This window comes from Mauremys reevesii, linkage group 5, assembly GCF_016161935.1.
Source record: "Mauremys reevesii isolate NIE-2019 linkage group 5, ASM1616193v1, whole genome shotgun sequence".
Classification (NCBI taxonomy): domain Eukaryota; kingdom Metazoa; phylum Chordata; order Testudines; family Geoemydidae; genus Mauremys; species Mauremys reevesii.
Genome location: NC_052627.1, coordinates 25,486,950 through 25,509,847, shown reverse-complemented (window position 1 = coordinate 25,509,847; position 22,898 = coordinate 25,486,950). Strand labels below are relative to the sequence as shown.

General features: G+C 39.2%; 1 protein-coding gene across 16 annotated transcripts in view; it reads right to left on the bottom strand.

Moving 5' to 3' along the window:
* PDLIM5 (PDZ and LIM domain 5) overlaps positions 1 to 22,898 on the bottom strand; it is a 223,567-nt gene that overhangs the window by 49,112 nt on the left and 151,557 nt on the right. For 10 of the 16 annotated variants that reach the window (XM_039542141.1, XM_039542137.1, XM_039542138.1 and 7 more), the window contains 6 exons: positions 20,323 to 20,457; positions 19,381 to 19,482; positions 10,240 to 10,368; positions 9,641 to 9,847; positions 8,048 to 8,197; positions 7,325 to 7,459 (listed from right to left, as the gene is read on the bottom strand). The exons of 2 other annotated variants lie outside the window; for them this stretch is intronic. In XM_039542141.1, coding sequence (XP_039398075.1) covers positions 7,325 to 7,459; positions 8,048 to 8,197; positions 9,641 to 9,847; positions 10,240 to 10,368; positions 19,381 to 19,482; positions 20,323 to 20,457 — 858 coding nt within the window. The remainder of the gene's footprint in view (positions 1 to 7,324; positions 7,460 to 8,047; positions 8,198 to 9,640; positions 9,848 to 10,239; positions 10,369 to 19,380; positions 19,483 to 20,322; positions 20,458 to 22,898) is intronic. 4 more of the 16 variants (XM_039542143.1, XM_039542142.1, XM_039542149.1 and 1 more) reach the window with 4 other exon arrangements.

Here is a 22,898-nt window from a genome sequence, read left to right as displayed (position 1 = left end):
TGCCCCTATATGAGGTATGAATGTGTCATGTGTTTGTATAACTTTTAATGCTAATGAGCTGGTAAATGTAAGGTAGAACTTCACATGCTTCCCTGCACAAGCTACCAAGGCTTGACTCAACTTCCAGAAATTATGTATTACAAGCCCGCAGGGAGAAGTGACCAAAAATGTACACAGTACAATGTTCCTTTCACTGGATGTCATTTAGTGAGGATTAACTGTTTTAATAATCTACTGCTGTTTCCCCTCAACTCTGATTACAGAAATAAGAAGCCAGTTGATTTACCTGTAAACACACTAACTCAAAGCACCCGTGACTTAGGCTTTCCTAATTACGTGTGTAACTAGGAATGCCTCAGTCTGGTACACGCCAGTTTTCCACAGAGGGCAGCCAATAAAATCATTCGGACTTCCACAGAACTGAAACAAAACTGCATTTAGACAGACATGTTATTGCTCCCTGGCGTTTCCAGCAGCTAGAGATATTTTCAGAGCCACGAATAAATGGAAGTTTCTAATGCTTCAGAAGCTCTTTTGGAATGCATGGAGCTGCCGTATAACAGTCACAAATACTGAAAATGTCCTAAATTAAAATATCTTGTTAGCAGCTGACAAGAGTGCACATGGCTTTTTGTTTTTAATTAACAACAAAAATCTACTTTCTTGCTACTTCTTAGGAAAGGTGACAAGTTTCTTGATGAATGGGAGCTTTGAAGGAGATATTCTTCTAAAATATGAAAATTTCAGATAGATTTGTATCCTCCCCCCCCAATTTCCAGTACCATTTGTTCTCTCTTCCACTTGGCATACATCCCATCCATTCCTTTACTGTGCACCGTACAATTTTTTTTAAAAATTTACTACTTTGTGTGCAGTTAAACCAGCTTGCTAAGTGTCATTTTCTACAAGCTAAGTGTACTTCTAAGTGACTGCTTAGGTAGCCTTCTGGAAATCTCAAGTTTCTGCATTAAAAAGCATTACATTTTAATCAAGTGAGTTAGGAATCAAAGCATCCTTTTTGAGAAGATCAGTGTAGAAATATATAGCTACTTAATTTCAGTTCAAGAAATTGTTCTGTGCTAAGGTTCGTAATTTCTTTGATAATGCTAGGAATAACAGGGAATTGCATCACTTAGGGAGAACAAGGGTAGATTTAGAAAATTGATTTTAGTTTTCAGTGAAAATTAATTCCATGCTTATAGCAACCAACAGAGAAGTAATGTTATACAATATGCCTTGAACGAACATCCGGGATCGATACATTTGCTTGACCACATTGTTCCAGACTTGGAGATTGGCTGTGAATAGCCATCACCACCATCTTCATTGAAAAGATCACCACACTAAACTTCACCTTCAGAATAGCATATTTTGCTAGCACCGTTCTGTATGAATGGTGTTTTAACTCCATCTCCTAGCCTAGAAACAGTGTCTTTTCAGAAACAGTTCCCAGCAGTCTTGAGCAAATTTGTACAAAGAAGGGGTTATGGAAAGTTTAAGCATCAGTCTGCAAATGTCTTCTCCATATGACCTGGCAATCTGTGTAGTTAATTTCCCTGAAGAATACCAAATCCCTTATGACAAAGTGGGGGAAGTTATAAAAACCATGAAAAAAATGGGGCACCTCATCTTTCCTGGAGCCTCACAAATCCAAATGGAATACGATAGCTTTGATTCAGTTTCATTACTTCTAAACCCGAATGGTTTAATAAAGACATAAATCTTCCATTGTATTAAATCTTACCACATAATAGTTAAATATGAGTCTCAGGCAGAACAAGACTGTGCTGCATACAAACAGATGTTTGAATAAACTGCTCATACAATTTTACTAAAGATTTGTACTTATAGGAATGCTCATCTTACACTAGAGATGGAGAGAAAGAAAGAGGACCTTTAATCTGACGTTTTCATGGTAAATTTGCAATGTCAATGTCGGGAAGCATTATTTTACCTTTTTATAAACTGAAGGGCAGATCATTGTAGTGACTCACCCAAAGCCACCCAGCAAGAAAACGGGATAGTTGAGAATATCCCCAAGAATCCTGACTCTCAATCACTTGTTGCAACTATGCACCTACAAGATCAATAGATTATGTGCAGTATCATGGGAAACATGTATTTACTGAAAGTATATGCAACCATAAAGAAGGGACTTTTACTTCAATTCATTCAGCACTCTTGATTAAATGCCAGTATCCCAACTCGTGTCTTAGCTGTCCAAAGTTAGTCCTACAGTTTTCTCTACAGAACACCTATTACACATTGTGTCCAAGCTAGCAGATGGCCTACTAGACAGAAAATGGGAAACCTGAATTTGCTGTTCATTGCATATCTCCATAAAAAACACATGCAATTCATTGTATAGCTAGGCTAAATCACTGAGTTCAAACTGCTTTTCTTTGGCGAGTGAAGGGAATCTGGAGGATTAAGTCCATGTTCCAGAATATCTGGAAATGTCCATTACACCCTAACCTAGAGAGACATCAAATAGATAAGGGAATTAATTTATTTAGTACATTTTTAATTGCTGGACAAAATTCACTTGCACCACCTCCATATGTCCTAACTACATTTTCTATCCCCTTCTTGCTTAAACATGGCTGTTTTAGCCCAGGATGGATCTCTGATTTGGATAGCTAGTCATCTCCTTGAATTTTTTTAACCTAAGTAAGCTTTGTTATCCTCTTCCACCAGCCCACCCTCTTCCCCCGCCCCGGAAATGTGATAATCTTCTATATAGTGACACCATTGCAACTTTAAAGTAAAAAATATGCAACAAGTTTTTTCAGCTAAAATTCTGCCTTAAATGTGCAATTTTTTGGGGACCATACTGACTACCCATCAGTGATCTGAAATGACTTGCCATGCTGTGGCTTCTCAAGAAAAAGAAACCAAGCATGAGGTGATGACAAAAATCTGTACATTATTATAATCTGCATATGGTTTGAAAAAAGCAAAAGCCATTACATAATGTTTGTAGATAACTGTAATTTCCCTGCTGAATAGAATACCTGGTGCCAAGAATATAGAGAGAAAAGTCAAGAGAAATTGTAACAAATTCCCAATCCCCCCCAACAATCCCATTCATCTTTATAAAAAGGTGTTTACACTTCACATTAAAATATAAATATTTATATTTTGCTAAAGGTAACAATGTTCCAGTGATTTGTAAAAGGAAAAAACATCCCAGGATTAAAAAAGAAATAGGGCGGGTGAGGCAATGTTATTCATGCTCTGTTTTTCAAATCAAGTTCTGTTAAGGAGCATATATAATCCCAACATCAGCAGCACCCTAAAATCAACTTCAAAGCTTCTTTCAGAATAAACAGAAGTGTATTGCCTCAGAGTATGCACCAGTTTTAATCCTATGAGGACATGCTACATTCCTTTTAAGTAATTCTGCAGGCTGTAACCTACCAGGTACGTGAAGCAGAAAGGTACAGACAGTGCTGCATCGTGTTCCTATTATGCTCCCTCTAAAATGCTGCCATTCAGCAAGAGTAGTTGCCATAGGGATTATTTTTAGGAAAAAAATCTGAAATTTTCAAATTAAAATAGAAAGCATGTCACTCCTTTGCTTCACATATCGTAGGGATAGGTCTCATGACTGGAATGTCGATATAGAGGGGTACTGCATGTTCAGAAAAGACAGGCAGGGTAAAGAGGGAAGCGGTGCTGCATTATGGAGCAAGAATATATACTCTTGTTCTGAGGCCCAGAAGGAGGTGGGAGGCAGACTAGTTGAGAGTCTCCGGGCAACGATAAAAGGGGTAATAAACAGAGGTGACATTATGGTAACGGGGTCTACCACAGACCACCAGATCAGGACGAAGAGGAGGAGGCAGCACATCTAGAACAAATAAGACATATCCAAAACACAAGATCTGATAATAACGGGTGACTAACAATATATTTGTTATTTTGCAAAATGAACTTAACATGTGTCTAAGAAAAACAAAACAACAAAGCTGTCCATGATCCATTACCCATATTATGTTCTAAATTGCACCAGTCCCATTTTCAGAAGGGTTTTCTTTTCCTACTGTATAATTTAGTGCCTTCTCCTCTTTGGCTAAGGATGCACAATTCCTATTACAGCTGATTACTAGCCATTAAGTTGTGCAATCATGTGGACTGCTGCTTAAAATAACAATCTTCAGCGTTACGTCCTATGCATGTATTATTTCAAGACAATGCATGTCGCAAGTATTGCATACACATTCTAATGGCTAATTTCTCATTTCTGCTGATTTATTTCCTTGAAATCTCATCAGGGCTGTTGTCCTTTGTCATAATTTACCATTTTTACTGTAATACACGCTTATCTTAAATGGAAGATGGTTGCTTATTTACCCTAATTGGGTTTGAACGTAGCCAGGTGACTCTTGTATTATCAAATGATGAGACAAAGATTTGTTTCCATCGACTGGTAAGCAGTCCTTTTATCTATATTTGCACTGGGGTTATAGGATATGAGGGAGATGTTTGAGCACTGTCTTGACCTGAAGTGTAACTTTTTTTTTTTTTTTTTAAATTTCTGGTCTAATTTTCTCTTTCATTGTTCTGAGCTAACCCTCTTGGCTCATGTCCAATTTGTGAAATTAGTAAGAAGTTTTGTTGATTTAAATCAACTAAATAGAATAAAAAATACATGTATGTGATACCACCATCCAGAACCCAACACCAATACCTGCCTGCAGAGCTCAGAATTGAGGTAGCCCAGAGAATGAAGCATCCTTAAAGGGGCATGATCAGGTTTTAATTTATTTTTTAAATGATCTAATTAAAAATAATTCAATGCCTGAAAAAACAGTCTTTAAAAACAAAGTCTGTTGATACTATTTAAAGTGTTTTATTCAGGGTTTCCTGCTCTCTGGGTATTAATTTGAAGAGCTTTTTGGGAAGGCCAATTGCCAAAGTGACACAGGCTGGCCAAGAAATGTTTTCCCATCCCGCAAGAATTTTTGAGATTTAAAAAAAACGTTCCCATCCTCAACTGGAACAAAGTAGAAATCTCAAATTTTCAAGAATCAACTAACAAAAAAAATTCAATTTGGGTCAATCAAAATGTTTTATTTAAATAATTATGAAATGCTGTTTCAATTTCAACCTTTTCGTTTTAAAAATTTTAGTATAAATTAAGTTAAATTTCAAAACAAGTCATTCTGAACTGAAAAAACAAAATTTTTCACTTAGAAAAATGTCAAAACGGGAGGTTTGGACTCTTTTGAAATTTGCTGAAACTGACCGTTCCCCACAAACAGTTCAGGTTTTGATGGAGTGGCGTTTTTCAGTGAAAAAAAAAGCATTTGAAAAATTCTTGAGCAACTCTAAGAATGACTAATGCATCCCCAGGTTTACCCCTCATTCTCCCTCTCTGTACAAGTGCTGTCCCTGAATTTCACTTCCCTCTCATGGTGTTTGAATCAGTAGCACATTTAAAAACTTCTCCTCCTCCTCCATCTGCTCTGCATAATTTAACCTTGAAAATTACACGATAACTTTACCCAAAAAGGGGAAAGGGGGAAGAAAATTCCTGAATTAACTGGAAAAAATGCTCTCTCTTCCAAACCAGAGAGACACCCAGAACATTCACCCAAGATGACATGGTCAGAATGGAGTCAGTTCAGGAATTTCAAATGTCTAACACAAAGTCATAATTTCTCTGTTACCAAACCAACAAAAAGCCTTTTAGAAATAAAAACGATCCTCCCATCATAAAAGTTAGACCAATAAATTTTCAGTGTTAGCAACGTGAATTCTCTCAAGTTTGCATTGTTACTGCTGTTTAATCCATAATAACTGCAGCTCACTTGCTGTCAGGGGACAGTTGGGAGTGTCACAGCTAATCTCAGAGACTGGTTGTTTTTCTACTGTTAGAGCTGCTCTCTGCAACTTGATTCAATGCATCTCTTTGTGACTTCACAAAGAAAAAAAATTTCCAATAAGAAACAGCAACAAGGAAAAAAACACCAAGTGGGTTCTGTTTTATTGAAGTCAGTGAATTAAGTAATAAGCACCATAACTTTCCAACTCCATTAATGATGTAGGGAATAAAGACATGGATGAAATCCTGGCTCTACTAAAGTCAATGACAATACGATTGATTTCAGAACTTCAACCAATGCATTCAAATGTGTCAAGAGTATTATAAAAGCTTTCAAAGCTTCTAAAGGACTTGTCATTTTGCTGCACGTAGAAGACTAATCTCTATGGGATGTCACAAAAGAAAAAAAGACAGCCGGTTCTTAATTTACTATATGAACTTAAGCCTGCCCTAACAAAAAATAATTTTCTTCATTTCTGTTTAAAAGTTGATACAGCAAAATAGGAAACTTTGAAAATCAATGGTTTGAGGATATTTTTCCTCACATGCCTACAATCTATTTGGCAACTTCCCCCCAAACAGGCTGATTTAACTTTTTCTGAGGTCCAAAGTGATGTCAGCAGCCCCAGAATACCAGAGAAAAATGTACCTTTGCCTCGCCCCCCCATTTTTTGCTGCAAGTGGAGCTCAGCTGCACCTAAAAATTGGGCTCTGTCTCCTTAAAGTTCTCTATTCAAGAGAAACAGTGTTGGTAAGTGCAGTGTTACCCATCTGGAAGTTCCTCCATTAGGTGTTTGCTGAACACTATTAATGAACCATTGCCATTTAAAAACACCAATACAGATTTGTGGCTTTGAGGATGAAGTCCATTAGATACCAGTAGCTTCCAAGGAAGCTGATTCTAACATAGTTGCAGCTGGGAAACAGGAATAAAAAGTCCTGGTACATCTAACGTCACCAGCACTTGAACAAAGGGTATAAATGGCAATTATGTTTACAAATATTTATTTGCTGTACAACATGCCAGTTGTTTTTATATATATGAAAAGTCAACCTTTGAGAAATAGAAGTTCTTTGTTCCAATAGCTTAACATGTGGCTTTCTTGATCATGAAACTGTTGCAAATATCTCACTCGTACGAGAAGTCCCCAGTGATCATTTTTTGTTTCTTCTCCAATAATTTAACTGGAGTGGTCATGCCTCCATAAAAATGACTGTGCACTACAAACTGTACTGTGTACCTCAAAGTCACACAACTGTAGGTAAGACATTTTTGCTCAATTAATGGGACATCAACTATGTTAGGACCACCAAAGTGCAGATTAGTTCTGCAAAGAGGTGGATTCAGTGGTATACTGGACCAGTGATATCATGCAGGAGAGCATATCAGACAGATCACTTAGAAGATGCAGTCAACAGAAAAAAGACACCAATACAGAAACTCGTGTCTTATTAGCCTTCAGTGACAAAAAGAGCACCACTCTCATACAATACCTCTCTTTCTTTTGCAACTCCAAAGCACTTGTTGATTTCCTTGCGGGCCTGACACTTTGTAGAGGAGGAGGTTTAGTGATAGGGGTGATGAGAAGGGCATCCAAGAGCGAACGATACACATTAGGATCGGAGAGTCTAGCAAGCATTTAGAAAGACCTGGTAAATACACTAGCTATCCACACAAAGATGAAAACTGACAGAAACTACTAAAAAACATGTGAGATCCGAGCTTCCCAACAGTTTCCATAAGAGTGTGACAAGAAATATAACTGGAAAGTGATCACTCCCTCCCTTGAGAAACTTATTGAGAAACCACTTCAGTGTCTGCAAAATCATTTAATAACTAAAAACATAATAAATGTTTAGATAGTCAGAAAATGTCCCAGTATAGCCTGTGGCATCTACGGATCTAAAAGCTATTGATAAATATCAATTAATCTTCAACCACCATGCAAGGCAAGGGGGTATTAATTTATCCAGATAGAAAATGGGCATCATCAGACTCAGAAAAGTTAAAGTTATTGTCCCAGACTTATCCAATAGCAGAGCTGGGAGTAGAACATAGGAGCCTTGACTCTATTCTAACCCCATGCACATACTGCTAAGGTGAAAGTTAACCATTTCTGATTTTACATCTCTCCCAATTAACTCCTCTATGAGCATGAGCTTTTTGAAACAGATTGATAAAAATTAAAAAGGCTCCGTTTTACAGCTGATTTCTACCTGGCCCGTACAGCAACAGCAGCAGACACGGCAGCGGCAGCACTGCTCATAACTTTTGAGCTCTGCCTGGAAGGAGAAGGAACAGGAATGGGAGAAAACTTGGGCAGATCTTCCAATGGATTTTCAGGTAGCACTTTTCTAGTGTAGAAGCTTTCATTGAAAAGAGGAGAAAACAGGGAAAGGAAAGATCTCAGCCAAGAAATAGTAGAAGCAGCTTGAAAAAAAAAATCACTGAAAACTGTGCCATCATTAAGGTGCCATTTCAACACATAAGTTGGTGGAAAGACTTCTCTGTTGACCCTTAAACATTAATATGGAAAAACTGATTTCTCTTATGAACAACACTCTTAAATGATCAATACAGCTTTCAGTAAAAAAAAATCTAATTAGGTACAATTCACAACCTTGGGCCCTTAGCCTACAACTAACTCAGTGTAGGTGCAAGGGTCCATGCACACATAGCATGTTGTAGGATCAGGGTCTTCGATTCTCTGTCTAGTTCTTCATGAGAGCATCAAAATGAGTTTGAAAGTTATTCTGCTGATCGCCTTAAAGTCAGAATCGGCATAATACTATACCAAAAACATAATTTAAAGAAGACATTAAGGTACAACAAGTAACTAGTGCACATCAGAATTTTTTTTTAAATCAATATTTTCCAGGTTTTCCTTCTATTCACCTCCCTCAGTACCTCTGTCTCCACTTTTTCTTACCCTTCTTCCCCCCAAATCACTGTCCCCAGGAGGGAGGAGAATAAAAAGAAAAGGGGGAGACACAAATAAAAACAAAACCAACCCAAAGATAAATATACTGAAAAATATTTTGAACAAAATAAAGTCCATTTAGGAACCCTGGAAAACTACAACTTAATTTCCACACCATTTTTCAATCGGTTTCAGAAATAACTAAACCAAACACGTGAATGACAACAACATTTTGCAGTGCAGCTTTGATTTAAATAGAGATATTGCCATGCTTTCACCTAACAGTCCGCTGTGTGCACAGCATACATTTTACCATGCATGACTTAAAGATGATCTAGACTGAGAGCCTCAGATTTTAACAAAAGGACTTGTTTCAAAAGAAGACAAATAGATAATGCCTACTCCCCAAAATATCGAGAGGGTAAAAGAACATTCTATATTTTAGGCAACAATAGCAAGGATCATGAAATGCAAATGAATATGACAAAATAAAACACTTGCCTTCCAGAAAAAAGTCAAGTATAGGGTTACTGTTACTGACTAATAGCAGTAAGCCTTACAAAGTTTCCTTGCTACAAATCTATTTAAAAATTGAACTGAATCACTGCTATTTAAAAAAAAAAAAAAAAATCAACTTCCCCCAATTTTCCCCTTCACTGCATTTTTCAGGAGAAAAGCATTTCACCACTAGGTCAACATAGCATTTTGGTAAGGGACTAATTCCTTTATGGCACTTCATCACACATTCAAAAAAGCATTTTGCTCCAAGAACTCCATGGTAGTGGATAATATGGCAATGCACATTTTACAGCATCACGCCCTAAAATGAGATGAAACCACATTTTATATTATTTGTATTCCAATTTTAACATGGCCAAGATTTGTGTACCTGTCAGGAATAGGAAGCACTGAAGGTATGGATTCCACGAACTGGACTGCACAAGGTGGCTCCACTGGTGCAATTGTGAGCAAGGGTGGCTCAGAGGTCTGTGTAGCTACTGTGTGCTTATCAGATAGACAACTTTCTTTACCGGCTTCATTTGTCACTAAGGTTGCTGGACCTGGAGCACTCAACTCTGCAGATTGAGTTATTTTCCTAGTTGACATCAATTTAACAAGTAGTAGTTATTATGAGACCAGATATGCAGAAGCACTGCAACTGGAATTCTTTATTTAACAAAAAGATAAACAATAGTTGCTATCTATTTCTAATAGGGGTTTTATTTGTGACAAGATGCTACTGGCACAGCATAGGGACTCTTCTGCTGTATTATATTCCGGATTAACAAAAAATGCAGCAAGAAAAATAGGACCAGTCGCCAACTGCTTTCTCGTGGTAGTAGCTTTTTTCAAGGTTTAACTTTGACAGTTTACAAACAGCCTCATTTAACAATGAAAGCAAAGTATGTACGGTTGGTTTTTTTAAAATCATGATTCCAGCAATTTGTGATATACTTGAAACAGAATGTGCGACATAAGAAACACTACCTAGTGTAAGTAGATGCCACTTTAGACACTGTGGCTACTTGACTACTGACACTTAAAACCTGAACAGCAGCAGGTGGGTGAGGTGCACACTTAGGTAAGGCTTCCAAAGGATTGTCAAACAAGAGTTTTCTAAGGCAAAAGAAAGCAGAGATGTAAGTAGCACATTAAGCAGAGAAAATAAATATAAAAAATCCCCACAGTATCATGGTGTATAGCCTCCAAGGAAAATAATTACTTTGATTACATACTAAAGGAACTATGGTAAGTTAACAGTAAAATAAATATACACACGTCTGCTAGTATTTTGTTTGGATTAAATCTTTGGCAATCAGAAGCCTCCCACCACCCTCTGCCCCATTTACACACACCTTCCCATTTACATGAAGTTCTGTAAATTTAGAAACTTTGATCAAATTTCAGATTTTGGTAGGTGGGTGGGCACTTCGCACAATTTTCCCCTCATTTTTCAACCCAGGAGATGGCTAAACTAAAAATATAGAAAATGATACTTGCACAGTCCCCCTCTAGCCATTTTTTTTTTTTAGCGGGGGGCTGGGAGGGGGACCCAGTCCTAAGAACACACACAGGGATTTTGCCCTTTCCAGTTATTTTCTGGATCTGCCCTTGAATTCAGTTCCTACAGTCTCATTGATTTCACTGGGCTCTGTATGAGACCCTGAATGCAGGGAAATAGTTTGACATCACATGAGCTTGTTCTCCTTTGGGGAATTTTTCTATCATGTTTGGATTTACACCCTCATTTCTTGTAGAACAGTTACTTGATATTCTTCTGTTTTTGTTGGTGGCTAGAAAAGGGAATTACTTTAACAATAGCTGATGCTTTTCCAATAAAAATCTGAATATTACACTTATTTCAGAATATACTATTGGCTGCCTTTTAATCAGCAAGAGCACGTCAAGATTTGACTATTCATATTTAGCACCATATATTAAAGGATAATATGCAAATTTGTGATATAGCAAGAATACTAATTCAAAGTATTTCTTATACCATTTGAAAAGTAGACTAACATTCCAAATTAACCACTTTGCATACATAGTACTTTGGCGTTACGTATTTTCCCTCATTTTAATGGGAGCATTCACACTGACAACACACCTTCCTCTAAAGTTTTTTTTTTTTTAAAATCCACCCAAAAACACATTTGTGACACTATTAAGACATGGTAACTTTTCCCAGCTGTAACTGAACAACCTAAAGACTCTTGTTGCCACTGACCTGCTTCATATTATGTCTGTCTATTTCAAGATGTCTGGGACACCTATTTTTTTCTGGAGGCTAAGGTTGCCTGGGAAACAACTGAATGAGTGATCCTTGAAGGAGTGAATGGGTAAATCCATAAAAGTAATTTCTAAATTAGTTATAAACACTTAAACATTAGGAAGTGTAAGGAATGCCCACTTTTTAATACAACAATTTTATATGGGGAAAACAAACAACAGACCAAACAAGATACAGCAGTTTGGTATATTGCCTCATGACTAATTTGCACTTTAATTACAGGAATGAATCGACAATTACAATCATTTTACTTTACATTGTGAAATCTGCCAAACAGGCAGTAAGGCTGGATTTCACTCAGTAATAAGTTCCAGCTTCTTCATAAGCTGTAACGGCAATCAAACTCTCTCCTCTTATTGGGTTCAGAAGCGGATGACACAAGTGACTGATTTCAGCCAAGGAAAGAGCTAGACCACCAGGAAAATGAATATCTGCGCTAGCTCAGTGACAATAAATGCAGGACATAAATGATGAGATTAAGTCTACTGACCCTTGGATAGCCTTTTTCTGCATTGCTAAATATGACGGCTTTCATAGCAATTACTCATTAATTTCAGATGGTCATGGTTCTGAAAATAGGGCTTTTTTGGAGATCAATTTAAGATGTATACTACTTAAAGTGTATTTGAGACAACAGCCTTTCACCGCTTAAGAACATAAGAATGGCCATACTGGGTCAGACCAAAGGTCCATCCAACCCAGTATCCTGTCTGCCGACAGTGGCCAATGCCAGGTGCCCCAGAGGGACTGAACCTAACAGGTAATGATCAAGTGATCTCTCTCCTGCCATCCATCTCCACCCTCTGACAAACAGAGGCTAAAGACACCATTCCTTACCCATCCTGGCTAATAGCCATTAATGGACTTAACCTCCATGAATTTATCCAGTTCTCTTTTAAACCCTGTTATAGTCCTAGCCTTCACAACCTCCTCAGGCAAGGAGTTCCACAGGTTGACTATGAAAAGCTTAATGAAAACAATGAGCTCAGTTCATAGAACACCATTAGTAGCCAATTATTTTCAAATGTCTTTACTACTACAAACAACAACACATGCGCGTGCGCGCACCCCCCACTCAGGTTAGGAACTGTCTAGGTGTTCTGGATTACTTTTCTTTGTATGTGTGAGGTAATACATGAATTTACCAACAAAGAGGTACTTTCTTTGGTGTAAGAGGGATTTTTTTCCCCAGACTTGAGTGAATTCGGTGCTTAAAGACTAAGATCAGATTTCAGCCTGGCACATTCTAGTCTCCTCAGAATGCATGCCCATGACACCCCCTATAAGAATAGGAACCACACACAAGCATTAGCTAAATTAATTTCCCTTCCCTACATTCACAACACTTGCCCGCACTACAAGCTTACCCCGTGGGTAAGCAAATACACCTCACCCCTCTACCTTTCTGGAGCAGATACTGCTATTCTTGCGATAGTGTACCAAACTGTCCATTTTGCAATATGCACAAACACTGGGGGCGCAAGGGCATATCCTAGTCCACCATTTCAGATGTTATCTATACTGGAATTTCTTCCAGATCAACTAGTGCAGTAACAATTAGGTGGGATGGATATTAGTTTCCCCTTATTTAAGTACGCACTTACTAAATATGTTATTTCAAATAAGTTAGCTGTGGCATCAGAAGGAAAAAATAAATAAATAAGAGCGCAAGTGAGCCACTGCATTGTGCCATCATTATGATGTTCCAGATGTGTCTGTGCTGAGGGGCAGTGGTCATATCTCTACTTGTACAATACCTATCATAACAGGGTGATGATCCTAGCCAGGGTCTCAGAGCACTACTCTAACTAAAATATTGAATTAAAATATAAATGCTTCTAAGTGTCATTACTGTTAACACTTACCATAATCCTCATCCTTCTCTGACCTCGCAAGGCAAAAAAATGTTTTACTAACTTACGTCAGGGGAGACATATTGAAACAAGGATTAGCCTGCTTTACAAGAGTACACTAAAAACTTAACAAGAGGGAAGGACAGTTTTATCTGCACTATCCTAAGATAAAGCCATCTTAGTATGTGCCAGAAATGAACATGAAAGCTACCCCTAAACTCATCTTGCTATACATTTGGAGATGGTCCAACCTATGAAAACAGTCTGATGGACCTGTTGGCTTGACCGGGGGGAAGAGAGACAGACACTAACAATTCTTTCACTACTTTGTCTAAATCTTTCAAAATAAAAACATCCATTTGAAAGGGTAGTCATACTACGATTTTAAAACTTGTGAGTGGGTCAGTATACCACAAATAACGGTAGAAGCAAAGTTTATTTATTTTGATCTTATAGAAGTGCTAAAAGGGCAATCTGCCATATGCACTAAATCAGAGATGGGCAAACTTTTTGGGCCAACGGCCACATCTGGGTGGAAAAATTGTATGCAGGGCCCGGGCAGAGGGTTGGGGTGCAGGAGAGAGTATGGGGTGTGGAAGGGGGCTCAGGGCAGGGGATTGGGGTGAAGGAGGGGTGCAGCGTGCAGGAAGGGTCTCAGGGCAGGGGGTTGGGGTGCACAGACATGCAGGGGGTTCAGGAGCAGGATATACGAGGGGGCTCAGGGCAGGGAGTTGGGGTGCAGGTGGGGTGTGAGGTGCAGGCAGGGGGCTTAGGGCAGGGAGTTGCAGGGCGGGGTGCAGGTGGGGTTTGGGCTCCGGCGTGACATCGCTTACCTAAAGTGGCTCTTGGGTGGCAGTGGTGCACACTGGGGCCAGGGGAGTCTCCCTGCATGCCTGCCCTGGCCCTACGCCGCGCCGCTCCAGGAAGCGCTGCAGCCCCTGGGGGAGCGGAGCGCTCCGCGTGCGCTGCCCTTGCTACACCTCCAGGCACCTCCTCAGGCCGCTGCTGTTTAATGCATAGCTGGGATTGGAATCAATTTTGTTTCCTTGAGTCCTAGATGGGTGGGTCTTTCCATCCTGACATGGAATACGTATACCGAGGGAATGTGGCAGTGTTTTCTGCAATTGATTTCAGATATATGATAAGCCCTTTCCTGGCATAGGACCTGTTTTCAAGTGAGTCAATTAGTATTCAAAACTGCAATATAGTAAACTTAGGCATGTTGATAGCATACAAGAAGGGACTCCAGTTTTCTTTTGCTGGACACTGATCCATGGCTCGTACTTAGAAATAGTTCATTCCGACTGAAATACAGTATTTGCAATAGTAATCTGCTGAAGTGTTTGTATCTCAACAGATCTCAAGATACTATTAATTCAGTGGTGTTTAAGACAATTTCTTAAAATCCTTATTATTGCTGCTTTTTTCCTTGTTTGGTATAAAAATCTCAACAGTGTCACAAAATGTACCGTTAGTGTTTTTATCTCTTGTGACTCCCTCTCTCTCCGTTTTAGTCCTATGCTGCTGCAGCTGTTCTAACCAGCTCTCACTTCCACAGTGAAGAGGAACCTCCATGGTCCAACTAAACTGAGATTACCACTCAGTGACTGAGTCCTCATGTCTGTGGCCTAAGGGGAATGCTGTCACCATCTGCTCTTGACAGCTATTCACATACCAGCACCTTAACAGCAGACTTCCTTATGTGGTCCCTGTGGGTCACTATGGTTTACAGACAGCCTAGACGATATCAAGGAAAGGGAGGTTATTTGATTGGTGGGCTGATCTTCTGGTCTCATCTCCTTAAACTTGGCTAGTACATGTGAATGGAGGGGAAACTGGCCGAAACTCAACTCTTTGTGTTGGCTTCTCGGTAGGAGGAAAATTCTACAGGTGCGCGCTGAGGCAATATTATCGTTGTCCGTTATTCAGGGTATATGCTCACCTTTTGTCAGAATGGATCTCATCTTAAAGGTGTAATTAGATCAGTCATTGTTCCTGGATTCTCTGACAGCTGCTAGGGATGGTAACATCTACGACAGCAGGCCTGGAAGCTGCAAACCTGCTCCAATACAGTAACTCCTCACTTAAATTCGTCCCCGTTAACGTTGTTTCGTCGCTGATCAATTAGGGAACATGGTCATTTAAAGTTGTGTGATGCTCCCTTCTAACGTCGTTTGGCAGCCGCCTGCTTTGTCTACTGCTTGCAGGAAGAGCAGCCCGTTGGAGCTAGCTGGTGGGGGCTCGGAACCAGGGTGGACCAGCAGGCCCCCATCAGCTCCCCCTAAGTTCCCAGTGCAGCAGCTGCCCAGCAGGCTAACAATTGCAGCTGTCCCTCCCCCCACTGCCATGTGCTGCTCCTGCCCTCTGCCTTGGAGCTGCTCCCCGAGACTCCTGCTTGCTGTGTGTGGGGGGGGGGGGGAGGGAAGGAAGAGCGGAGCTAATGTCAGGGTGTCCCTCCTCCCCCTGCACCCCACTTACCCCATCTTCCATAGAGCAGGGGGGACACACCATGATTCAGGACGGAGGGAGCTTGCAGCAGCTGTGGTCTCAGCAAGCTGATCAACTAACAAGGCAATGTACTTAAAGGAGAAATGCGCATATCTCCCTCCATTCCTGCTGCCTTGTAGAGTGAGAGAGTTAACCCTTGAGAGATCAGCCAATTGCTAGTTCATCATTTAGCAGTAAGGGAAATATCCCACCCTCTGACTCCTCCACCTCAACCAAGCTTCACAATCATCATCATCACTGTGTACCAGTATTAAATTGTTTAAAACTTATACTCTCTGTGTGTGTGTATATAATATAGTCTTGTCTGGTGAAAAAAATTTCCCTGGAACCTAATCCCCTCATTTACATTAATTCTTATGGGGAAATTGGATTTGCTTAACATCACTTCGCTTAGGGAAGTCACGTTTTTCAGGAACATACCTACAACATTAAGTGAGGAGTTACTGTACTGACCTCAAGAGAGTAACACCCATAGCTTCCCCAGGTCAAGATCACTGTAATGGACTTTACACAGCATACTGGAAGACCAGCCAAAAGCTTCATTTGGTGCAGAACGTAGCTGAGTGGGGTGGGCTTTCAGAGCATAGGTCTACGTTCAAATCTCTGTTGCGGCTTCCTCATCACTTCTAGGTCGAATTCATAGTGTCAGTAATTATCTCTAAAGCCCTGATTGATGCGGTAACTGATTTTAGAGAGTCTGCTTTGGAACTGGTAGAAACTGGCTGAGTTACACGCGCTGTCAGCTCCTAGGGTAAGACCAGTGCCAGGCAGAGGGTTCTCATTTGAGGGAGTCCTACCTTTGGAATTTGGTCCCCCTTAGCCATCTGCTAGAGCCTGAGGTGGTAAGTGTCAGGGAGTGAAACAAAGCCTGTTATTACAATTTAACAACAGGCATGTTTTTCTGTTTATTGCCTTTATTTTTTGGTTAATTTTGATAAATTTGTATTGAAGCTATGTCCATTACGAAAGCATAAAGATACATAGGGGATAATAGTGGAAGCTTAAGAGTCATCATTTAGGAGAGGCTTATGTAATTAGGTAAATAAATAATATAAATAAAGGGCAGCAGCATCCTCCCTTCAAGAGCCTTCAGTGACAGCAGAGAACACAAAACCTATTTCTTTAAACAATGGCTGCCAAAAACAACATACAAACCACAGAAATGCTGCTCACGTGATGTGTTTGACCATGGTAGTTCTATGCGTGAGACAGACCGGTGCAATAATCCCTATTTTAACAAATGAGGAACGGAGACAGCCCTGGTATGTTTACACTGCATTTAAACACCTATTGCTGGCCTGAACCAGGTGGGGCTGTAAAATGACTGTGGGCACATTTGGGCTTGGGCTGGAGCCTGGGCTCAGGGACCCTACACAGGTCTACACAGCCATTTTTAGCCCCACGAACCTGAGTCAGCTGACCTGGGCCAGCCACGGCTGTGCCACGGGCTTTCTATTCTAGTGTAAAATGTACCCAGAGAGACTAACTCACTCACTCAAGGTCACAGAGGATATCTGTGGCAGAACAGGAAATTGAACCTAGGACTCCCAACTCCTACGTTAGTATCCTAGCCACTGGATATTCCTTCCTCTCTAGAAGATGGAAAAGGGAACAACAGATCAAAGTACACACCTTAATCATACTGCACCTACAATGACTGCTTCCGCCACTAGGACACTGGCCAGATATTAGTGTGAGCTAACTGCAGTCTATACACTTAGGGGGACGAGTCATAACAAATTTCCATTCATGTCAGAAAAGCTGTCATGCCAAAGAGGGTGTGGAGGAATCTCAGGGTGTTTGCACTCAGTATCCTTCATATTTTAACACAGGGCCAATATTATGGCAAAACAAGAATTAAAACAAATTGAGCATAATTTCCACAACCATGACCATAATATACTCTTTCACTCAAGAACACAGAAGCGGTTAATGAACCAATAAGTCCCATGCATAGGTGTTGCACCTATTTTACATGTGGCTAAATTGAAGCAGAAAACTTACTTAAGTGACTTGCCCAGGTTATGTAGTGAACAACCAACAAAAAACACTGATTTCAGTAAAATATTTGACAACAACATCATGGCATATATGGTACAGGAACAGTAGTTAAATGGACATATTAGAGACAGAAGCACAAGTAATAAAAACATGTTTTATGGCTGCTAACCCTTGTAAACTGATTGTGAAAAGGATGGCATCAGCAAGTCAGTTAATGGGGTGTTGTTTTTTTTAAACTAAGGGAGGTGAAATCTGCTGTGTTAGCGTGAGACCAACAGATTCCAAGAGATGAGCTTCCTAAGACAGAAGTTATTACAATTCAAAAGTAAGTCTTATAAGATTCATCCAAAAATATTTCATATTAGTTTTTTTTAAGAGGTAAACGTAACCATCAACTCCCAGGCACATTGTAACAACCAACAACCAACGACAAAAGCCACGACATTCAAAACAAAGCTGAAGAACAGAGACCACATTCCCTGTTGAAATCTAAAGCTCAAAGGCCTGTATGAGGTCATACTCGATGACCTAAAGTTTAGGCTTTGGAAGACGACCACGAGAATAATCAGCCTCCAAAGGCAAGAGCCCTCTATAATTAATTCCCTACCATTTGCAACAGAGTAGTCCAAATTCTAGAGAGGCTCTGGGTCCAGAGTAGTGTGAACTGTGGAACTGTCCAAGAACAGGGTCCATTTTTATCCTTTTGATTAGCTTTTGCATCAATTTGTCCATGCCGTACAGATAACTAAAATAATCCAATTGACTAAATTTAGGATAAGGTACAAAAAATATGACAGGCCTTGTTTGGTGTTTGTTTTCTCTTCCAGACACAGAGCCACACCCCCCTCCCCCCACACACTATTAGCTTATGAAATTCAGTACATCGGTGTAGCTTATTCACCTTAAGGAAAAACATTTTAAAAATTTTTTGTTTTCTCTTTCTAAACCCACAGATGACACTCCCCCCAAAAAAGAGTCTACAGTCTGCCAAGAAAACATGGTCTAAATAGTGCCAATTAAGGTATCCAAGGTCAGTGACTGGAAGTTTGCCATCTCTCATTTCATCACCACATAGTATAACATTCCTTTAAGAGCACACCATATTTTTTCAATATATTTAATATGGTTTTGCCTCAGTGGGAAATACATTTGTATTAACTCTCAACCTATACATTAACATTTCATTGTTATCAATTAGAGCAGGTCATGGGAAGGGTCACCCGCTGACAAAGTTGATCTTTCTGAATTGTTTTACTACGTAGTATGTTATTGCTTATTCTAACTAGTATCTTTCAAGTGTTCATGGGCCAGATCAATATTTTTCTGCTCCTCTTTCCCCTCCTCCTGCCATGCTCAGAAAACTGGTGATGTTCAATTTAAATGGGTGACAGTCAAATCCCCCCCAAAATAGAGAAACATGACTAGTATAGATTTTCCTGTTATAATTAGGAAGAGTACCACTGGAGAATCATTTACCTCCCACGGGGTGAACTTGAGACATGTCCAGGAAGTCTGGGAGAGGGAACACTGACAGCTGAAGACGTGGCTAACGGTGAAATATCCGAAGTAGATTCTGGTCTGGGGAACAGTTTGCATTTCATTCAAGGTAACAAAATCAAATCAACACAAAAAAGATGTTTAATCTACATTTAAGTGGCATAATAAAGATGTGTTAAAACGTGAACAAAAATATCAATATCTTGAATGGGAATCAGGGTTAAAGTGAAAGTTAGAGCTGAGATGAGGCACAATTTTTGTGGGACTTTTCTTGACTTTGGTGAAGACTGAAACGTGCATTGTTGCTTGTAAAATCAGTAGATGGCCAATTATATTTACAGAGATGAGACATACGTATTTAATGTCACTCTGCACAGCCTGATGGGAAAAAACAGTAAATACTAAAAATGAGATTCTCAGAAGTTCTAATTTGGGCTTCATCTCAGTGTTTTATACCCTTTCATTGTGATTTCTTCATTCTAGAAAACAAGTAGGCTAAGTCATTTGCTTTATGCTGCCACTCTGCCATTTACTTTGGGTGCTACAGGAATTGAGTAGAGTGGGGTTGGACCTTGAAGTATAATTCTTAGCATTTTCTCCATATTACGCCACCTGCCCAGACATGACTGAAGTAACTGCAAATGTGACATTTAATGCAACCAAGGTCTTTTGAAGAGAAATGCACATCACATTTCTAACTACAATGTCATTTTGTGACAAACAGTAAGTAGGAGTTACAAGGTGAGCGTGTTAACATACACCACCACATTTGTCTTCCACAAATTTTGAGCAAGTAAAGCTACCTACGTGAGGATGTATTCTTTATTTTTAGTATCATGCAGATTTAAATATCTTAACAGGTTTCCAATCTTAAGTGATATCAGTGTATTTAACTGACTTAACAATGACTGAGAAGCAGACCTCATAGCTGGTAATGGTGTTGACAGAGGTTCTGATGCAGGTGTCATATCGACGGTCTGAGTAGCTACTGAATGTTTATTTAGATCGAAAGAGGAATTCTGGGCTTCTATACCATTAGGTAGATCTGCAGACACGCTTTACAGAGAATGATAAAAAAAATCACATGGATGGTGTTGGAATAAATGTGTGAAAATTTAGAACTGATCAAAAGGGGGATCACTATTTCACTATGCCTAGGAATTTGCTAATCTAAAAAAAAAACTAGAAAAATCTCTACACAAACCTGCTCAATATCACTAACAAGTCAAACAGTAATCAACTAAAAATATTTAATGGATTTGAGAGTAGCATGATAATAAAGTTCTATTTTAACTTTAGATTTCAAGCAAATAGACCAACAAAAACACAGTGGTATAAGGAGCGATTGATGGTTTGAATATATTACATTTATAAAAATAACACTAAAAAAACGCACCAGGGTTCACTCAGTATTTCATTAATGTCCAAAATTGTGTTCCTCAGCACTCAAGACATCCAGAGTATACTTGAAAATGGGAAAATTACTTTATTACTAAATGACAAGGTGTAACCCAACAAAATCATTGAATGCTTCTATGGAAATACTTAAGCGTTATTTGTGTATTCTACTGTAGGTAAAACTTTCCATGATCACTGTTACTCCTTCCAAAAGAAAACGCATTTTTATCTCTCTAGCTACATACAGGGATGGATGAAACTCAAAATATTTGGAAGTTTGCTTTAGAGAAAGTTGAAAAAGCTTGGACATTTATCTGGAGTTTATTCACAACTCTTGAAATTCTTCACCCTTCTTTGATTACATCCCCTTTGCCCAGGCCTGTTAATTTTAGGCCTATCTCCACAATAGATGCAGTCAGTTCTTTTATTAAGAAAATAAATAAATCAGGACACTAAGTATTTTCCCATATCACAGGAACAAAATGCATTCCGAGGCCTGATTTGAATCAAGCAGCTAGTTAAATCCAGATCATCATATGGACCTACCAACTGAAAGCTAGTCTGTCTTTTTGAAGGTTCAATGTACACTTGGAAACAGAGTGGGCATTAAGGTGCATTATTCACATTTTAAAATAAAAGCAGTCTAATGTTTCGCCCAACAGTTTTTACTTATTTCAGTTTTTTTTTTAAATTAAGAAATGATGAAAGTACCATGTCATAAGTGTAGTTGGGGGGAAGAGACATCTGGTTATGGAACATGTATCATGGCATTCAAGTCTGTAAGCAAAATATCTTCAGATACATTTGATGAGAGAATGACCTTTGGTTTGTCAGAGAAGGTGCTGTCCCTTTAAGGACTAGAAAGCCAGAGAGTTACTAGATGGAGGCAGCTCCAAACCCAGACAGCATGCGGATACTGACCCATTCTCACCCAACCCCTCAGGTGACCTGAGGAGCAGCGTGGTGACTGACAGCAAACTTCTGGGTATATGTAAAGGACTATGGAACTACCTGCACTGTACAGTTTTACCTATCAGGCATTCCCAGACATTTAGGAATAAAGTTGCAGCCTATCCAGTGTCTCCTTTCCTTTTTCTGGCATAGCCACACAATGAGGGTAGAGAGAAGAGTAAATACACTGAAAACATTGCTACAGAGCATTTAGATGAGTAGACTGTGGACTGTTGCTATTCAAGATCAATGGAAATCAAACTGATCACAGGGACAGTGCACAGATTCTGACTAACCTGTTCATCCACTGAGCAACTGGGTGCTTACTTTTAATTAAGATGAGCTCTTCTGGCTCCCTTGTTCCTATTCTTGAGTAACTATGGCAACACTTTTGAACAGATAGTGGGAGAATGTGAAAATAGGAGTGAGACTTTGCTGGCTAGTGAAGGTGGAACAGACTAAATGGAGGCAAGAATGAGAACAGATGGTTTTAAGAAAAACATTAGAAGTATTTTTGAGAGATTGATTGGTAGTTTGCATAGTTGTAATTCTCATGTAGAAAGTCTGAAAAAAAGTTACGCAGTGAAATACACCATTTAACTCTATTTTTTCTAAGCCAACCAAGGTAAAATCAGTACTTTTTATTTTTTGTTCCTGTATTGCCTCAATTTTTTTCAAATAAAAAAAATAAATAGAGACCAGAGACTTAAAACTACTAAGATAAGAACAGCCACCAGAGGGACATACCATATGATTCTAATTTTGAAAAAACATGCATTTTTGCTTATCTAGAAATATGTTTAACAGCCCTGAACACATTTTTGCTAAAGTAACTTGCTTTAATGAAGCGTCATCCAAATATTTATACAGTGGCATACCATAACGTATTTCCAGGTGGCCAGTGATTTGTAAATCTAGGTTTCTGGGAAATTCTTATGCTTTGGGGAATTCTTCTTGAATCTGGATATACTTGTCACTGGACACACCAAGAGGATATTTTTTAGACTCGTGCGCTTTGTATATTTATTTTTACTCATGCTAAACAAATCTATGTTTTAGATTATTGCAAAATCCTTTTTTCCATTTCTTATTGAAACAACTCATTCTATTAAGAGCTAAATGCTAGCAAGATACATAAAATGGCAAAT